Here is a 20,777-nt window from a genome sequence, read left to right on the forward strand (position 1 = left end):
ATTTTAGTAGCTTTACTTTTGTTACAAAAAATGTTGTTATAGGAATATTTTGATGCCTATACTTTTGTACTTTTACTCAAGTAACATTTTGAACACAGGCCTTTTACTTGTAACAGTATTTTAAATTGTGGTACATTTCTGAGTACTTCTTCCAGTTCCACAACTTCCACCACGATGTCCCTTACATTTGTTCCACAGGATGGCGATCTAAGATCTAAAAGCCGCTAAGCCAAACCAAACCAGTCACGTGACCAACTGAAGCACACGTTTGCGTCAGACGTCATCAAACCACGTGTTTGATTTCCCGCAACAAAGCCACACAGGCTCTGGCTCGAGTTGTTCAATGCGTTTGTCTAGCAGCGGCAACGATCCACTGGTCTCGGCCATCTTTGGCCCTGCTGAGCCTGTGCTTTAACTTTTTATCCTAATAGTTAAGTAGTTTTTGGAACTTTTTTTTAGAGGAAGTTCCTAAAGTAAAGATGGAGCTGCACTGCTGGGGAGACAGACAGGTCGGACAGAGCCAGGCATCGTCGACTCCTGTCCCGTGGACCTGGAACAAACCTGAGCTGCTGCTCAACATCGCCTGTGGGAAGCAGCACGCTCTGTTTCTCACCAGGAAAGGCAACGTTTTGTCTCATGGAAGCAACGTTAAAGGACAACTGGGCAGAGAGCATGTGTCCAATCCAAAGGCACCAGGTGAGTCATCGTCATAAACCAGTGGTTCTCAAACTTTTTCATGTCAAGGACCCCCAAATTGACACTTATTACCCCACGGACCCCCATTTGAAAATATAAGCCAGGGACCCCAATAAGAGAAGGTTTTTGAGGCTCTCTAGCAGTGATTCTCAACCATTTTAATTACATGGACCCCCCAGTTTAACATGCATTAGGCTACGGACCCCCATGGCATTTATACCTCTGGGACCCCAATTCATATGGTAAAATCAATGTTAATTTAACTCTGAGAGTGTATGTGTATGTTTATGACATTGAGAACCAATGTCATAAACAGTGTTGCCATATTTTGTGAGAGAAATGATAAGCTACCAGTTCTAGGAAAACAAGCCCAAAAGTAGCCCCTTTCGGGACCCTGTTTACCTTTTTTTTGTATTTGAGAAGGCGGGATACAAAAAAGGTAAACAGGGTCCCGAAAGGATCTAGCCCAAAAGAAGCAACTTAGGCTCACATGATGGCATCGTGAGCTTGTAGATCTGCTATTTTCAAATGCCCGAAATGTATGATAGGGCTGAAGTGGTTAATGTGTGTTTTTTTTTTTAATGATAAAATCTACAAAGTAACTAAAGTTGTCGAATAATTGTATTGGAGTAAACGTTTAATATTTGCTTCTGAGATCATCTCAGAGGCAAATATTAGAGATGTAGTGGGGTAAAGGTATTGAGAATTGGAAACACTCCAGTAAAGTAAAAAATACCTCAAAATTGTACTTCATTACAGTACTTGAGTAAATGTACTTTAAATCACTGAGTCACTGCCTGCCTTGTGTTTGTCAAAAGTAACACGACGGTCAGATAACGTCCATTCATGTTACATGTTATCATTAGATTACTGGCGTAGTTTAAGATTCGCTTGGTTTCATGCTAGCTGTAGAATACAACTCTCGTAGACGTATTTATGATTCTGACGTTTTCGATCTACGAGAGTTGTAGGGTTCACCCCCCATGGACACAGGGACTTTCAGCACTATACCACGTAGATCTCCAAACATGTACATTTTTTTTTAAAAGTGCTTACCTCAACACCCCAAATGTTAACTCTCTCTACGGGGTAGTAGTGCAATGTAATAATCCACATCTTTCAATAAAGAAGTGTTTTAATGCCGTCTGTGGCCGATTCTGTTGGAAGTTCCCAATGGGCGCATCCGGTGAAAGCCGGAATTACACTCAATGTAAACAGGAAGTAAACGAGGGTGAAGAAATGGCGTTCGGCCACAGACGGCATTAAAACACTTCTTTATTGAAAGATATGGATTATTACATTGCACTACTACCCCGTAGACAGAGTTAACATTTGAGGTACTAAGCACCCTTTTTTTCTTCAATTTGTACATGTTTGGAGTGTCTACGGGGCATAGTGCTGAAAGTCCCTGTGTCCATGGGGGGTGAACCCTACAACTCTTGTAGATTGAAAACGTCAGAATCATAAATACTTGACTACGAGAGTTGTATTCTACAGCTAGATTACTGGCGTAGTTTAAGATTCGCTTGGTTTCATGTATGTTATTTATATACAGGTAAAGTCGTTGACAGACACTTTTCTTACATGATTTATTTATGTAAGATTAAACATGTCGACGAGAGTGCATGGCGTCGACACATTTTTTATTTCATTTCAATCAAAGTCCAACAAAGTCACAACAGTCATGTTTCAGGGCTACAACATTAGCATGAGTTTCGTTTCTTCATCCCAGCTTTGATAACGGTCGGTGGGCTGAACGTGTAGTTAGTTTATGCAATGCATAGTAAAAACTGCATATTAAAATGTTCTAAACGCGTCTGATCTGATGTTGGCCGCTCTGCCTGATGATAAATAGAGTTCAGGCAAATCCGGGTCCATCTCTAGTCGACGAACCAAATGACCGCCTCAAAAATCAACAGTGGTGTAAAGTAACTAAGTACATTTACTCAAGTACTGTACTTAAGTACAATTTTGAGGTATGTTTACTTTACTGGAGTATTTCTAATTGTCAATACTTTTACTTCTACACCTCAGGGATTTTTATACATTTGAAAACGTGTGTTCTGCATAAGGAGTACTTTCTACTTTTGATACTTTTTTGGGTACATTCTGATACCAATACTTTTGTACTATTGCTCAAGTACATTTTGAATTCTGGACTTTTACTTGCAACAGAGTATTTCTACATTGCAGTATTGGTACTTAGTATTGTTTCCACCACCAAATCAACCATTGTGGATGGATGGTGTGACAGGGAAGATGCCAGCATGAGTTTGTTTACTTTGTGTTTTGCGCTTGTTGTTGAAGCCCTTTTGACTTTCTGTCCGCAAACAGTACCTCTATGATCCAAACGGGCAACTTCTATTCTGTTCTGGATGTACGAGGGGCTTTCTATGTATATCAGCGAAATCATTGTAGCTGAGGGAGGGAGGGTGGTGTCAGATTTTAATATTTTAAATTAAGGGGAATTTTATGCACCTGCGTATTACTGTAACTGCTGTTATCACAACCAAGAATTCCAGATGGAAATGCCTCTTATTACAGTGCTCGAAAATCATGTTTGTTTGTACACCAAACACTGTTGATGTGCTATGTTCGGGAAAATGGCAGAATTTACTTTGACTATTTTGTTTTGCCTCTAATGACATGTTTAGGGATGCCAGGTTGAAAGTGGTTAAGGTGTAAATGTGTGTGTGTTTCTGTTTTGTTTTTTTTCCCAGGCCGTGTGGAGGGTCTTAATGACATTGTGTCAGTGGCTTGTGGTAAGGATCACTCTATGGCGCTGACCAGCTCTGGGGATGTGTATGCCTGGGGGGCCGGAGCTGACGGACAACTGGGTACTGGTCCCAGTTGTCCGTTCAAACTTTACACACCAAGGTAAGACCCTAAGTTCATCATATTACAAATGCCGCCCCCCAGGACGGGCACACTAACCTGACTCCGCCAGATGGAAGAAGCTTGCGTCACACATTTGTTTCACAGCCTACTTGGCAGGTGATTGGATGGGACCGTCTGTCTATCACCATCTGGACGTGCTAACTCCAACCAATCATATTGACGTGTCTACATGGCGTATAGTAGCTGCGCTAGCAGTAGTTCTTTTGTATACTATTCAACCATGATGAATCGTTTAAAGAACTACAACGGAATAAGCGCTTCTCGATGGCGTCTCACATCCGGTCTAGCCAAGATCCCGCCCCTAGCAGCCGCTGATTGGTCTGAACCAGGAGCGGTTAGGAGTAGCTCCAATCTCTGAGCGATCCCAGATTGAGGCTGTATTGTGAACTCAATACCGCCCCCATCTGGCGGAGTCAGGTTATGGGCACACACCATTTACTATTTAAAGTGGCAAAGGTACCTGGGTAATAATAATAATATTGAAAAGCAAATGGCTGCCTTGAAATACCACATCTTAACCACTTAAAAGCCCTATTTAAAGCCCTCAACACTTCACAATGGGCTGTGAGCTTGTAGATCTGCATTGTTTACTGTTTTTGAAAATGTTTGACATTCATACATGAGTTCAAACATGTGATATAAAATATGTAATTTTCTTTATTAACATGTTAAGATATTTCTATTAACTTACAGACCTGTCCCTATGATGTTGGAAACGCTGGTGGTGCAGGTTTCCTGCGGGACCTCCCATACTGTGGCTTTAACTATAAGTAAGAAACATAATACATTTAGGTACAAAAGGTAATTAAAATACTGTTCACCATTGCTGGTGAGGTCAAATTCCTTGTGTACTCTCGCTCAAATAGTCTGTGTTACGTCTTATAAAACTGACTGCATTAATATACGTTTTTCATTTAATTCATTGCCTTATTTTCCAGTGGGAGACGTCTTCTCGTGGGGCTCGAACAGTCATGGTCAGTTGGGTCTGGGGAAGGACGTTTCACTGCAGCCATCACCTGCCCAGGTTCTCTCTCTGAGTGGGACAGCGGTGAGCCGGATCTCAGCAGGAGGCTCGCACAGCCTGTTCCTCACTCTTCCAGGCTTGGTGTACTGCTGTGGTGCCAACAAATATGGCCAACTTGGGCTCAACCGGGTGGATGAGAAGGGTACAGACCTTGACTAAGACTGAGTTTGACACGCACATATACCATTGCTGATTTAAAGAATAATGTCATAAATTGGGGGTTAGTAACATGTTTCTGATAGAATTGCAATACGTGTGATTGGGATGATAAACGAAGGGGCAGGAAGTAAAATGGTAAATGGTGCATTTATATAGCGCTTTTATCCAAAGCGCTTTACATAGATTGTGCATTACATTCACCCATTCACACACACATTCATACACCGATGGCGGAAGAAACCATGCAAGGCACCAACCTGCTCATCGGGAGCAATTACGGGCAGGAAGTAAAGAATAAGGCTACGGTTGACCGCTCATTGTCAGCTAATTGACTAATTACTCTCTTGGCAACTACAGAGTATTTGATTTTGATTTTTCTAAACATTGGTGATAGCTGTAGTTCCCTTATCACTACGCAATTCCCAGATCACAATGAGTCCATAATGTATCGTACACACTACAGAGCAGTAACAGATTGGAGTAGATGAAGTTCAGTTGTTGATTGGCAAAGCATCATGTAGACTAGAGTTTAGTTGTTGATTGCCATAACACCATGAAAAGATGAAGTCTGTACTTGAAACTGTTGAAAATGTGTCATTATTTTCATTTACACTGTAAGTTGATCCAGGGTTTTTTGTTTCAGTGTTCACCTGACACCTAGCCTGGTTTTCTTATAATTGTATTAATTAAATGCATGTATTAATGAATTGAACTATTATTGGGGTGGAAAAGATCATGTCCTCTGTCTACATTTTTATTTTTTATTTTTTCAGGTAGATTCAATTTGTGTGTAGTACCTGCCCTCAGAGCATTAGAAGTGTCCTTCATGAGCTGTGGAAATACACACTCTGCTATCTTAACAAAGGTATTGCACTTCACCATTCCTTTCATTCCAACAGAATGCTATAGTTTGTAGTCCTGAAACCCTTTTTTAAACCACAGGGTTTTTCATTTGCAGAAAATAAGGCCTGTGGTTAACACAAGCCTGAGGGAGTTTCCATGTTTTGTTCTTTGACAAAAGTTACACATACATATTTTATCCACAAAACTCTTTTGTGCTTTTTTTAATTGCTTGTGTGGTTCAAATGTTGTTGAAAAGTTTTTTTTTTTGTTGAGAAGTGTAATATCACAGGCCTATATTTGGTGCTTTATTTCTTACTTTTTAACAAATCCAATGCAGAAATGCATTGAAAAATATCAAAGATAACTTCCCGCTTCTGGCTTACAATAAGACATCATCCCTGTTGCACCCTATTCAACCACTGAAGTGAAATCCTATGGAATCTAATTAATTAAATCATATTATTAAAGGTAGGGTAAGTGATTTTTTTTTGGTTAAAACAAAAAGTATTTTGTTAAAAGGTTAAAATACTATATTCTGATAGTAATCATTGCTATAGAGTGTTTTTTCAGTAACAGATGTCTCCCTGTCTCTCCAGCTCTTTAATAAACAGAAAATACATTTTTCGGTAGGTGTCAAAATCTCAGCCAATCAGGAGAAAGTACCCATTTTTAAGCTTAATTTGTATAGTGTTCCAATTTTGCCTGCTCATTTCTTAGTGTCATCACTTCCAATTTCACTTGTTTAATCTGTATCCTGATTGAGAGCTCTGTCCTGGTTGGATAAAATTGGAAATGAAACTGAAACGAACATGCATTTTCTGTTTAATAAAGAGGTGGAGAGACAAGGAGACTCCTAATACTGAACAAACACTCTAAAGCAATGAGTACTATCAGAATATAGAGCTATTTAACACTTATTTTAACCAAAGCAAATCACTTACCCTACCTTTTAAATTAGTTTTTATGTTAATTATCCTTTCCCTATGCATGTGTTGAACATCGACATTCAGCAATACACTCCAGTAATTGCTGGTTCCTATTGTTGTACCCTAGGATCGCAAGGTATTCACCTTTGGAGAGGGAAGTCAAGGCCAGCTTGGGCACAACTCCACTGCTAATGAGCTGATACCCAGACAGGTACAGGGTATTGATGGCCGTCCTGTGCAGATTAAATGTGGCAGGTATGTAGTAACAATTCACTGCACCTCCAAGCGTTATTATCACACGTGTATATTATTTGAGAATCCAAGCCGGGTTTTTTTTATTTTGTAAACTCAAACCTTGCATTGTGTTTACTATAACCCTGATGTATTCATACCAATTTTTGAATGCTTTATTAAGTTACCTTGAATGTAGTGATAATGTGAATACTAAGGTATATCTACACTTTATCCTGTTGTCCTTTGGTTTTGGTCTTACAGCTACCATACTGTTGTATTGGTGTCTTCAGGCCAACTATGGTCTTTTGGAAATGGGGACAAAGGTCAGCTTGGAACTGGTAGCTTGAAAGGGAGCCTGACACCCAACCTGGTTCAGCTGCCGTGGACCACTGATAAACCCACAATCAAAGCCAAAGGTAGGCATGGGTCACATTTTCTGTTAAAACGTAAATTACGTAAACCCAATATTTAGTCGTAGCCAATTTCCCCCATGTTTGTATAGTATCTATCTGTCAATGGCAAACATTACTGTTAGTCTTGGGGATGGTGTAGAGACAACCACATGTCTCCTCCGATACACATGCAGTTTACAGTGCCTCTGGTTTGGCTGGGCGCTCCAGTTAACACAATTGGCCATGTTTGTGGGTGGGCAGCCATGTTTGTGGGTGGGCAGCGGGCAGGAGATGGCAATCTTTTAAAAAGAAATGGCTGGTGAATGCATGTGTATAAGAGCAGGCGTGCTTGTCTACGCAATCCCCAAGACTGGTGGAAGGTTAAGATTCACATGTTTCATTTGTTTTCATTTGTTTGAACAGACATGGTTTTAGCCTCTGGATGGAATACAAACTACATTTGTTGTGCACTTGCCGAGGTACTGTACTGCTGTAAAAGCTTATTTTAAGAAGTAATTATATGAATGTCTTCCAGTTCAATGTAATGACTGTTGGTTGAGATGACTGCAGATTGGTTGCATATTTAATTGTCATTTCTTCATTATTATAGGACTATATTAAGGTATTAAATTGGGAGGTGCAGAAGCCACTCGGGAAGCTTAAGCAGATGAAGTTTCAGAAATGGGTGATAGCGGGCAAAAGCAGTGAAGAGGCAATAAGGTTCACACCCCTTTTTCATCTTTGTACTTCATTTTTGAACACTGCACAAGTTGAATGTCAGTTATTCATCACTGCAGTACTCACAGAGCTGTCCATTGTGTTGTTAAACCAACAGATACTTAACCATGATGTTTTATACAAGTTCGTGCCTTGTTGCTAACTTCACAAAACTCAGGTAAGGTCTTCATTATAATTAGAAGAGACGTATAGAAAAATATAATCAATAATGAATACATTCATACAATTTTAGTGCTTTGCTTGCAAAGCACATCATGGATACTGTAAAGGGTACCAGAAGAGTATATTGTCGCTGTCGGGCTGAAACCTTGTATAATTTAAATGTTTAGTTTTCCCCCCCGGAAATTAATACCCTACTTCATCATACAAGAATCAATAACACACACACGTAGTGAAAATAGATAATCTACAAGCTGTCACATTGCATTACTTTGCGTTGCATTGTACTCATTGACTCATTGTATACTTGTACAGTAGATTTGCTATTTTGGAGGTCAAAGTGAGAGTGGTTAAGTATGTCTGTACGTTTTATAAATAATAAACCAATGAAAAGTATTAACAAGAGCGATTGTGACTAAATAGTGGCTAATTGTGACTAAATAATATCTACATTGGAACGTAGGTTATTTTTTACATTTCCTTAAAAGTAACAGTTTTGGACATACACGGTTTCTGGCCGACAGCCATCATATGTTTCATGGATCTGGAACAGTGGTTGTGATGCATCACCTCATTAGGCTTTTTTAGACCTGACAAAAGGCGAGTTGGAATGTGCATGAGCTCTTGTATCTTTACTGTTGTTTGAACAGAGCATTTTCTTTTTTTGAAATTAACACTAACTGATTGCTTATACACTGACTGCGAGTGGATACAATTATTAGTCGGCACATATTTGCTGGCTGGTGTTTGATATGTTATTTGCTCTCTCTTAGCAATGGCCCGCCACTAGCTATAGATGCCTTAACAGTGGATGTTGACATTGCCAACCAGACCTTTGACCTGATGTTGAGAGTACCATGGCTCAAAGAACAGGTTAAGTACAACTTTAAAAAAAATATTATTATATAAGATTAAAGAGTATTAGAATGGGCCAAACTAGCAATAGAATACATGTTCAGAAGCATCTTCTATAAAACCCTAATGGTCTCAGATATTTCATAAATGCAAAGCCTCAATCTGCAATTTCTTCAACTGGTTGGCTGTATGTAGAACAGCAAGAACATAGGTTTAGCATTATTCTACATATTGTTTAAACTAAGTGTTGTGGAGGTTCACACCATCTTCTCCAGTTCCCCATTCCACTTAACAGTCCAACCAGTAGCAGCAACAAGGATGCAATCCCCTGCTGGCTTCTGACATGGAAAGTAATACTGGCAATTGTGTTCGATGGAGGGCCCGGCCAAGCCAGAGGCGCCACAGCCAGGGACCCTGGTCCTCTAGGGGAGAGTTGTACCTTCACTCCACCTGGGCCCTTAATAATCCTATATTTTAAGAAATGCTGTTGGACATCATTCCATATATTGGTATAGGCATATACAAATCGCTGGAGTCTAATCTTACTGTTAACCTTTTTCCCATGTAGATAAAGTTTGCTCATATAATGGATCTGATCATAGAGGCAAGAGAGGTCATGAAATCACCAGAGATCTTCATGATTCTTCTGACATGTCCACTTCTCCAAGTTGATGAGCACGTCATGAACTTCGTGGTGCCCCTGGCCATCTGTATAATAGACCTGAATGAGAAGACTTTGGAAACGCTAAGTAAACAATTCATGAGTCTTGTTTTCCCTTGTTCTTGTGTATTGATGTTGTAGGTTGGGGGATATATGCAAGGATGAGGAACTGCTGTTTGAGCTGTTTACAATAGTTGGTTTACAACAGATCGGTTTTCCGTAGGGTAATAAAATAGGGTATTTATAACATACAGAGTAAAAGTTGCTTTCTTTTTTTTGTTTACATTTCTCTCCATGTGTAATGAACCCTAGCATCCCTATTCTGGGGAGAACATTCGCAGAAAATAGATCTACAGTGTGTCGCAACATAATGTGTTGTAAGCTTGTAAGTGAAGATATTTGGTGTAGAGCGGGGGGGAAAGTGGACAAAGTACAGAGCCAACTCGGTTTAAGTTAACAGGGTATCGGAGGTTAAAGAATGTGTAATAATTAATTACTGAATCTAAAATGCATAATGCTCATCAGACAGTCAACAGCAGTACAGAATTATTTGTGTAACAGGTACATGTGTGTTGTTGTTTTGTCCTACAGGAGGCTGGTGGGCATCTCTAGAACCCTCAAACCTGATGAGGGTCATCCTGGTGTTCAAAAAGGCCCTGTCCTTCATGCTGAAAACTGGACTTCTGCACACCAACAACCTAGGGATCAAATACTTGCTAAAAGTCCTCAAACTAGTCTACAAAGTCAGTATTCATCTCTCATCATTCACTTTAGTATTTATGTTTCAGAAATTCTGTGTGATTCAATTAATCCTTTTATCCATTTAGCAAAAACGTATTTCCTCATGTCAATTAATAGACTTGTTTAGCATTTTCATACTATAGCTAGTCGTTTTTTTTTTTTTTGTTTTTACAGGCAAACAAAGGTGAGAAGTACCCAAAGGTTCCGCTGAGTACCTTTTATGTGGAGGAAATCGCTGGTAATGTGGATCCATTTGTAGATGCCTTTGCTTGGCGTCAGTGCGCAAGTTGGAAGGTAAAAACAAATACAATTTTCAGGGTAACATCACTATTAACAATGCCTCTTGATGTTGGGACTTGGCCAACCAAAACAAATTAATGTAACTCATATTTAAGAACATAATATTATCAAGGACCTAACAGCTGCTTCATAGGAGAATTGGGGGAGGGGGGGGGCAGAAAAAACACAGGATAATCTATCTAATGGTTAGAATATAACACCCTTTAACACCTTTACCGCCGGGCCCGTAGTTCTACGGGCCGTTAAATCCAACGGTTAAGCGCCAATCCCGTAGCCTACGGGCTGTGGTGCTTTTTCCTTTTTTTCGAATTTTTTTTTTTTTTAAATTTTCTAGGGGGACCATTTTCAGTGTAACACCACCCGATCTCGACCGGAAGTGCGATCACGTTTTTTGTTTCCCGTCTGTCTCCATTCTAAGTCGTACCCAAAAACCCCTGTAAAAGCCCCTGTAAACATGTAGTTTTTCATCCTCGCATTTCCCATGTTAACTTAAACGGTCAGAACTCAAAAATGGCGGCTCCGTTTGACACGTGGTCTTCACTGGTAGAAGCAGTGAGATCTCCGCGATGTTTACAAACAGTGCACAGCTCAATCTTAAGGATTTTAACAAGATCTGTGGCGACGTGAAAAAAAACAAAAAACAACAATAAAACGTTGGCACTGGTGAGTACATTATGAGATTAACCTCTGGCGGTCAATGTGTTAAGGTAACTCCAGACCAAACAGACTCGTCCAGACTATTGCAGACTACTTCAGACTGCAACAGACTGGTATTCGGTTGGCAAAAGTTGGCATTTAAGTCTGTCAGCCGACTGGCCATTCATGTGCTAATTTGACTTTTAGCCTGCCAGCGTTGCCAGGTCTGCTTATTATAAGCAACTTTGGGCTTGTTTCCCTGCAAAGCCACTTGTACATAGGGATGTTCCCAGCGTTTTTTCTTCACTGACGTGCAGTGGTGTAAAGTAACTAGTACATTTACTCAAGTACTGTACTTAAGTACAATTTTGAGGTACTTTTACTTTACTGGAGTATTTCCAATTGTCTATACTTGTACTCCACAACAATTATTTGAAATGTTTAGTTACTTTGCAGATATAAATCATTATGAAACATACATTAACCACTTTAGCCCTATTTTATACCTATAAGCTATTTGAAAATAGCAGATCTACAAGCTCACAACGTGTTGCGATGCACGCGTTCTGAGCTTGTAGAGCTGCTATTTTCAGACATTTTAGTACTTTTACTTTTGGTACTTTAAGTACATTTTTATACCAATACTTTAGTACTTTTACTCAAGTAAATGTTGAATTCCGGACTTTTACTTGTAACAGACTCAGAGTACATCTATTGCATTCAAGCCTGGAATTTCGTCATTTTAGGGTCAAGGCCACTTGGCCTTTGGTGTTGTAATTTTTTGGAGGGCACAAAGGCCAAATGCCAGGGCAGGAAGGCCATCCAAAAAAATAATAAAGATTTTTAAGTCCAAAAATGATTTTTAAGTCCACGGAAATAATGCATTTAACTTGAAGGTTAAGGTTGATTGTATTTTAATATATTATAAGAATAGTATAACTATCTGTGAAATATAACCCATTTATTTCACAAAATAATGTGTTGGCAAATGACCAATATTTAGTTACCGTATATAGGTCTCAATATGTCACATTCAGCCCTGGACTTCACTGACTGAAGTAGGGGTCACATTAATCACATTAGATTCACAGAATGTATTTTACCCACAAGTTATTTTCATTCAAATGAAATGTGAATGAACTTGCACTAATAATGACTTTAGTTGATTTTTCACTCTTTAAAATATAGTATTTCTTAATTATTAATAATTACAGCTTGTAGATTGGCTATTTTCACGATTTTAATTTGTTTTTAAATAATAATGAAAAAGGAACATACAAGATTTCCACCCGACAGCCATAATATATAGCCAATATATGGTTCTGTATCAGCATGTGAGTCCGTTTTTGCAGATTTCATTCTAATTGGCTACTATGCCTGCATATGAATTTCATGAGCCTGGGTAGGTCACCCTGGCTTGGCGGAGATATGCCCTGTAGCGCACACTCCGCACAGCAGCAGCAGGTGAAAGCAATTCACTTAAACGAGGGTTGTGTTACACACCAAAAAACGGACTAAAACTGTCACATTCTTGCTGCTGAAATAAACTTCCCATTTAGATCATTGTTGACAAACGAACAGGGGACTGGTGTCTAAAAAAAAAACTTATTGACAGGAAAATCGCACATTGATACTTTTACTCAAGTAAAACATTTGAGTACTTTTTCCACCACTGCTGACGTGTACACAAATTTTTTTTAAATGGTTATTCGAATAATCAAAATTAAATACATTAATTAATTTATTGAAATTAGCACCCAGAAAATAGCCAAAACTGAGCACATTTCGATCTATAAGGCCAAATTAATTTGAAAAAAATATATTAAGAGTATATGAAAGCCAATTAAAATGTTTATACTATTGGAATCTTACACACCTGCTCCCAATAAATTACATCACCACAGCGCAAAAGTAGGTCAAATCAATCAATCTCTCTCTCTGGGAGCAACAACGAGAAACAGTGAATGTATGTTTTCATAGACATGGTCGCTTGTTTCTCTCACATAATCTGGCAACACCGACAGCCCTCTGTTGTCACTGCCACTGCTCTACCAGTCGGCTAAAAAGCTGAACATGTTCGGTCGGCTCTGGGTCGGCCGAAAAGGTCCCGACGGACCCCCCGACGGACCCCTAACCGACTGGACGACTATATACGACGCTTCACGACGCCAAATCGGCCCAAAATCGGGCCAACTTGGTTTGGTCTGGAGTTACCTTTACAGGTATTTCACTTGAAGTTGGTTTGATGATTAATGATGGATGTCTTAATTTTTTTAAAGGATGAACTGACGCCAGCCATCTTTTGCCGCTACCCATTTCTGTTAAATCCTGGATGCAAGATTGCAGTCTTCAATATTGATACACGCCGATCAATGGTGTATAAGGTATGATGAAACACATCAAATATTTTGTAAACCTACACACATACAGTAGTACTCAATATCTTACTGTAAAGATATAACTCGAGTCCTGACTTGAGCATGACTGAATGAATATCATGATGGGAGGGGGACGTTGGGTCTTTTCGTATGTGAGGTGTCCTGAGACAACTTGTTGTGATTTGACACTATAAAATGTAATTAAATTGAACCCCCAGGTGTGAACCTGGCCTAGAGCTATGAAATATCTGTTTAGGACACTCACTCACCCAGTCTTCATGGTTTGCCTGGGCCCCTAAAATGTGCCTCGGACACATTGGCCCCACTGTTGAATTCGCCACAGATTAGCTCATCAGGCTAACTAACCTGTGTCTGATGATGATATGTCTGCCAAAAATACTGGAGAAGTGTCTATCCCTCTGTAGTCGTAGTCGTCATCAATGCCGTCACTCACAGCTGGCTAATTAATTAAAGCTTCTGATGAGGTCACGCAGGGGGCATTCCCATAGTGAAATACCTAATGTTTCCAAATTAATAATTGTCATTCTTTGTGATTTATAGAGAGTACACATTTTGGTTGATAAATGGTCTTCATTGTGGCCTGCTGGAGCATCACCAGATATCCCAGATGCTACCCCTGCCCCGGACTTACAGCTGAAGCTGAGACGGCCACACCTTGTAGAGGACACCTTCAAACTGCTAGGTGCAGCTGACCACACTGCTTACCGTGGTGAATTAATGGTAAATTGTTTGTTTTTTTCCTTTTTTGACTTGACATGGTAATCTAACATTTTCTTTGCAAATGCCAGGCCAAGTACTCAAATTGAAGGTAACGATAGGAGATATCACCTTCACACCTGCCACTACAAATGTATTTGTCATAGGTGCAGTTTGAAGAGGACTTGAACCTGACAGAAGTCAACAGAAGAGACTTTTTCTTCCATGTGTTTGATGAGCTGATGGCTCCTGAGTCCCAGATGTTCATGTACAATGAGACGCAGACACTAGCCTGGTTCCCTATCAAGGTAAGACCTGGATGATGAGTGGGAGACTGACATAGTGGCTGTTATTTTTGCCCAACATCGTCATTCTCAAAACGTATCCAAAAATCTAAGTAGGTGAAATGGGTGTGATTGTGTCCTATATGGGAAGTTGTGCCATGTACCAAGGAAGTTCTATGGGAAGTTGTCATGCACCAAGGAATCCAGAAAACAATGAGAACATTTTGGTGAGAACTTATGGTTCAAGACGTATACGGTTGAAGACGTATAAGCCAAAACGTAAAGTGGGCTGTTATATAGCCACCATGACGCTGTTTTGAAAAAAAAATATTCTTCAGAGAACCATTTAGGAAGTATCTAGGTTCCAAATAGGAGCATGACAGTTCTAGCCTGGAAATAATACTCATTATTCATGCTTGAAATCACCTAATTCATCACCTTTTCATTTGTGCCTGTGATTGTCATTTACAGTAGTTATTTGTTTTTATTTATTATTTTTTCTCTTATTTATGTATGTTTGAATATTCTCTTGCCTCCTTAGACCTTAGATTATAGTTTTGTCTGATATTCTAAATATATAAAAAGAAATCCTATTACTGCTTTCCCTGATTAATTATGTTCTACATCTATGCCAACAGCCCAGAGTTGAGGTGAAGAGCTACTACCTGTTAGGGGTTCTCGTTGGCATGGCTATGTTCAACAACATTCTCTTTCACCTGCCCTTCCCATTGGTCCTCTTCAAGAAGCTGCTGTACATCAAACCCTCATTGGATGACATGAAGGAGTTTGAACCTGCAGTTGCAGAGTAAGACTCAATATTGCTATTGTAATATTGAATTATATTATAATATACAACATACTATTGTATTATATTGGAATGTATATACCACATACCATGTATATATGTATATGTGTGTGTGTGTATATATATATATATATATATATATATATATATATATATATATATATATATATATATATATATATATATATATATATATATATATATATATATATATATATATATATATATATATATATATATATATATATATATATATGAATAATGTAATGTATACGTAAGTAAGTACGCCATGGGGCGTGCTTTGTGATTAAAAAAATAATGAAGAAAAGAGAGTTAAGACTACAGGGCAGGGCCCGACAAGCCTAGTGCTTCTCCCTAGCCCCTTTTCGGACTCTTTGACACTGCTGAGAAAATAATAATGAAATGTTATTTGTTAGGTTTGTGCCCATTATCCGAAAATAAAAAAAACTGAACTGAAGACTAGATGACACAAATATATTTTATTGTACCTGGCACAAATTTGGTACAGGCTTTATGTGACTATCGAAAACAGGGAAATTAAATGGTAATATCTATGGAATAGTGGGATTCCACCATCAAGGTAGACTCACAAGTCAGTCTCTAAACGCTTCACTTAATTAGAGACTGAGGACAATCTCCCAGCTTTCGTTGTTAAATCTGGGTGGATGCCACATTTCATGCTTACAAATGAAAGAAACCTTGATTTTGGTGACCCCATGACGTTTCCTTTAGCGCCACCATCGGACCAAACTTTCAAATGAGCTAATTGGAGATTTCTTTTTCATATCCCCACAAAAGTAGACTAATCACAGCTAATCTCTCAAGACAGATTTTAAATTGAAAGATTTTTGTTTTACCGAATGGGTTCCCAGATTGATTACAGTCAATGGCATATCAGCTGATGCGGTAACACCCATAGATTTATACACATAGATGCCTCATTGGCCGCTGCTGTTCATTGGAGCGATGATTATTGCGGCCGCCATATTAGCTAGGTCAAGCCGTGACCCAGCTAATAATTAGAAAAGACAAGAAAATGTGTGTATTATCAATCACAGCTTACCTCATGCTGCTTAACCCACATTAGCACAACTTTGGTGCTTTGTTCATAAACCTCACACCTGGTAACTTGCTATCCATAGCTACAGATTACACGGAGAAGATGCTGTTATTGAACTTGTTCCTTGTTTTTTTTTATTGATGTTTGTGAGTTAGGGCTTAGGGGAAGCTTGAACACAACCTAAAACAATTGAGATAATTTATTGTGCATGCAATAAAGGTATTTCTGTCATGTAGAAGAAAATGTGGCCCCCCACAGAGCAGAGGTAATAATGAATACCTATTTCTGTTTGAACATTTTCTATACCTTCAGGAGTTTGCGTTGCATCTTGGAGGACTACACTGACGATGTCGTTGATAACATGCTGATGACTTTCACGGTAGGTTGACTTGTCTTATCATCAATCATGTACGTATGATTATTATGCATGTGACAGTAAATATACAGTAGAAAAACAGGAAATCTATAGATTTACTGGGAAAGGGGTACATTAACCAGTGGCATGGTAATGTATATTTACTGATTTATCAGTAAATGTCCCACATGATTATTTCCCACGGTAAATGTAGGTACATTTGTGGACCTGCTGGGTAAGGGGTTACTGGGAGATGTGATTCTATCAAATTTACAGGGAGATAGATTTCCTTACAATAAGAGGAAATGCCAGAATTCCCAGAAATATCCTTAAGGCACTTTTATTCAGTTGGCATGGGTGAGCGCACAACACGTATACATTTCGGTATTAAGCCTTCATCAGCATTCAATTATGTATCTGGTAAACGATTGAAATATAGTCTATAGATCTATAGATTTACCATGGGAATATACAGTATCCTTTTAGCACGGTACTGGGAAATGTTAACGGTAAGTAGATATATTTCCTACTTTTGTACATTTACTGTAACATGTACAATAGGTGATGTATTCCACTAACTTTGGTATACTAGATTGGTGCAATGGTCCTTTTGTTTGTACATCTAATCATTTTATTCTTTAGGTTCCGTGGGACGGCAGTAATGTTGAACTTGATCCGAAACTAAAAGGAAAGCCTGTCACAAGCGCAAACAAGTATGTATAGAATATATGATTGATATGGAGATTTCCGTAAGGCTCATTCCAGCTTTTCTTTTATCTGAATGAAGAACTACTAAGAAGGGCATCACATAGTTTCAGCATTTGCTGATTGTCACTGCTACAAGGTGTGGGCATATGCAGGTTTACAGACAAAATCACCAAGCCAACTAATTTAAATTTCCTGAAAAATGAGCACCTTTTCTTGTAGATATGGGGGGTTTTCTAGTAGGAGATGTTTTGAGATTATTGGACTTTGCAAACTCATTACAGATTTGTCAATTAAATTAACTCATTGATTAGTCGATAAATCCTTGACTATTAGTCAACTAAGAATTTCTTTGGTTGCCAACAGTCCTTGCGCACATAGCAGCATACATACTCCTATCCTGACAGCTTGTTTTTGACACATTTACACAATTGCCTAGTTATATTTTGTTCTTCTGAATTGATCCCTTGACTTTTGATCGACTTCAATCTATGTCTGCTGTTTACTAGGAAGGAGTTTGTTGATGCTTTTGTCAACTACACATTCAACACTTCTGTGGGGAAAGTCTTCGAGGAGTTCAAGAGGGGCTTCTACAAGGTGTGTGACAGAGATGCAGTGGAATTATTCCAACCAGATGAGTTACAAGCAGTGATGGTGGGACAAGAAACCTACGACTGGCATGTATTGAAGAAGGTTAGTTTGACTGCAAGCTGTTTTCGTCTTACTTTTGAGGCAGGAAAGATACAGTATAATGGGGAGGTAATTATGATATAGTGCTGCCCTCTGGTGGTTTCATTCATAGCTCGGTGAAAATAGCTTGACTTCATAGTGATTTAGATTTTGAATTATATTATACTGACGATGTTGAATTAAACATCAGGCAATAATGGCTATAATTTATTGTGATTCCATCTAGACCACTGAGTATGAAGGGGAGTATCACTCCAAACACTCCAACATTATCGCATTCTGGGAGGTGTTTGAAGAACTCACAGAAGATCAGAAGAAGGGCGTCCTTTGTAAGTATAATTTTGCTTGTAGTTTTCATTCACTTTGAACAATGGTAACCCTGGTTTTCCTCATGTTTAAAAGTAAGATCCATCTCCTCTCCTTAAATCTTACTTCTCCAACATATTTATTGTTGCATTTCCCAATTTCTCTCTATTCTAGGATCACATATATTGATAGACCAGTGTGGGGCTCGCCTCGCACTCACAAATGATTATGAATAATATTTTCTAATCCTTGTTTTTATACATTTTATTAGATTTCCACCAGCCACATAATGGATGCTTGCTACACAATAATACACTATTGATGTTAGTGAGTGCACTGTAGCAGCCAGAACAGCCGCTTATTCCCCACTTATTAATCAACTCAAACGTCTTTGAGTTGTGTACATCCCTCCCTACTTCTAAAGTCATTGATCTAAAAGTTGTTGTTGTTTCTGAAATGTAAGATATTGAAATATGTAATATTCTATTCCGCCGTTTGTCCCCAGTGTTCGTTACAGGTTGTGACCGTGTACCCATTCTGGGTATGAACCAGATTAAGATGAAAATCGCTGTCCGGCCCCAGTCCTTTGAACTACATTTCCCAGAATCCCTCCCTTGTGATTCCCTGTTGCTGCTGCCCATCTATCAGAGGTACCCAGTGAAGAGGACACTGCATAACAGACTTATGGTAGCTATCAACCACAAGAGAGGCTTCTGGATGGAATGATGCCGTATAGAATGAGTCAAATCACAACCAGGGTCATTGAGAAAATACAATATCATGGAAGCTACAGATGTCATTGTAAACTTTGTTTGATTTGACCAAACATTTGACCCCCCTTGATAACACTCTTGCACACTTACGTGTTCTATGTTCTGACATTTTTCTATTTTATTATTGATGTGGTATAATTGAGTTTATAGTTTAGCCATATATCGTTTAGCCATATAAGCTTAGAAATTAGATTTTCGCAGAGATTAGACGGTGTCCAGACAGTCATGTTGAAACCACACCAAGCCATACCAAGGGAAGCCTGGTTTTATGGATAATGAAGATGCACATATTTTTCGGAGAAGTATAAGATGTTTTTTTTGTTGCGTTTACTTATATGATTCCTAGCATCTGTTGAACAAAACATTGTCTACTGTATGGAAGGAAAATAAAGGCCTTATCACAGACACTACGTCTGCCTACTCACTTGAATCTGCTGGGGAGCAATGCGTTCCTTTGCGTTCACATGTGAATAGATGTGTTTCTACGCATCACCTGGAACAGTGGTTCTCAAAGTTAGGTCCAGCGTTCCTTGCGGGGGTTCTAAATGGACCCTTACAGGTCTGGGTGTCCTTGAAATTAAAAGGTTTGAGAACCACTGGGATAGAAAAAGTTCAGCATTTAAACTCTAGCCACAGGCAGGCGGACGTGTGCGTGAGATAAACACGAACGTGACTGTTTCATTGGAGAGAACCCGCTTGTCGCTATGCTATAAGATTACCCACGCCTCCCTACCTGAACACTCGCCTCTCATCGAAAATCTTCGCCTCCATGTGAAAAGGCCTCAGAATAAAAGATAAATCAAGTACAGTAGCTTCATCAGTCTTGAGTTAATGTGCCATAAACGGAACAAGATACAGTAAATGTAAACATTTATTCTCTATGGCCTGGAGTATTTAGACACATTTTACAGTCAGGTTAGGGTTAGGGTCAATTTTTCTATTTTATTTTTTTGTGATGTACACTGCATTGACGCATGTTAATTTTTTTAATTAAGTTATACCTTGAAATAAACTGCTTGATGAAAGTAAAAAAAAAAGATGGCATCATGTATTCTTTATTTACTTGTTGTTGCACATATTTTCTGTATTGTCACCATAAGTAGGCCAAGTTAGACAATGCACTTGACCCCTGGGAGACGGCTTGCTGAGGTGGAGCGCCACACCTACCATCAGTTCCCAGTATTTACTGCATGACTTTGTTACCCAAGCCGTGCTACTCGTACAGTACGCCGGGTTAGCTGTGGCCGGAAAGTTGTGGTATAAAATCGAGTGTGCCACGCCTCTTGACTGAACTGCCTGGGCAGTGGGCACAAATACAATTGGTACTGAAACAGTCGAACTTGTCACAAGGGACTCGGAGGTATGGTGGTACTCATTTCAAAATAGGTTGGCTAAAGGCAAATAAAATATTTCTAAATAAA

At 39.0% G+C, this 20,777-nt stretch overlaps 1 protein-coding gene across 1 annotated transcript; it reads left to right on the top strand.

Annotated features, from left to right (window-relative positions):
* Window positions 1–362: 362 nt before the first annotated feature.
* On the top strand, window positions 363–20,393 carry LOC308086171 (putative E3 ubiquitin-protein ligase HERC6). Its single transcript, XM_080429601.1, has 23 exons — window positions 363–696; window positions 3,417–3,573; window positions 4,288–4,364; window positions 4,533–4,760; window positions 5,551–5,642; window positions 6,674–6,801; window positions 7,042–7,196; window positions 7,596–7,651; window positions 7,783–7,892; window positions 8,008–8,067; window positions 8,843–8,942; window positions 9,493–9,673; window positions 10,177–10,328; window positions 10,501–10,620; window positions 13,542–13,646; window positions 14,202–14,381; window positions 14,525–14,665; window positions 15,280–15,446; window positions 16,840–16,906; window positions 17,525–17,595; window positions 18,097–18,280; window positions 18,504–18,606; window positions 19,089–20,393. Exons 1-23 carry the CDS (start codon window positions 480–482, stop codon window positions 19,307–19,309), a joined length of 3,072 nt encoding a protein of 1,023 aa, XP_080285727.1. The 5' UTR covers window positions 363–479; the 3' UTR covers window positions 19,310–20,393.
* The last annotated feature ends 384 nt before the right edge of the window (window positions 20,394–20,777 follow it).

The sequence above is a fragment of the Gymnoscopelus braueri genome, assembly GCF_963280865.1.
Source record: "Gymnoscopelus braueri genome assembly, chromosome: 5".
NCBI lineage: Eukaryota > Metazoa > Chordata > Actinopteri > Myctophiformes > Myctophidae > Gymnoscopelus > Gymnoscopelus braueri.

Excerpts from the sequence above, each read along its gene's own strand:
- LOC308086171 (XM_080429601.1), top strand. The coding sequence starts at position 480 with ATGGAGCTGCACTGCTGGGGAGACAGACAGGTCGGACAGAGCCAGGCA. Across the intron at positions 4,365-4,532 it reads TACTGTGGCTTTAACTATAA|TGGGAGACGTCTTCTCGTGG; the intron begins GTAAGAAACATA and ends CTTATTTTCCAG. Across the intron at positions 10,329-10,500 it reads TCCTCAAACTAGTCTACAAA|GCAAACAAAGGTGAGAAGTA; the intron begins GTCAGTATTCAT and ends TTGTTTTTACAG.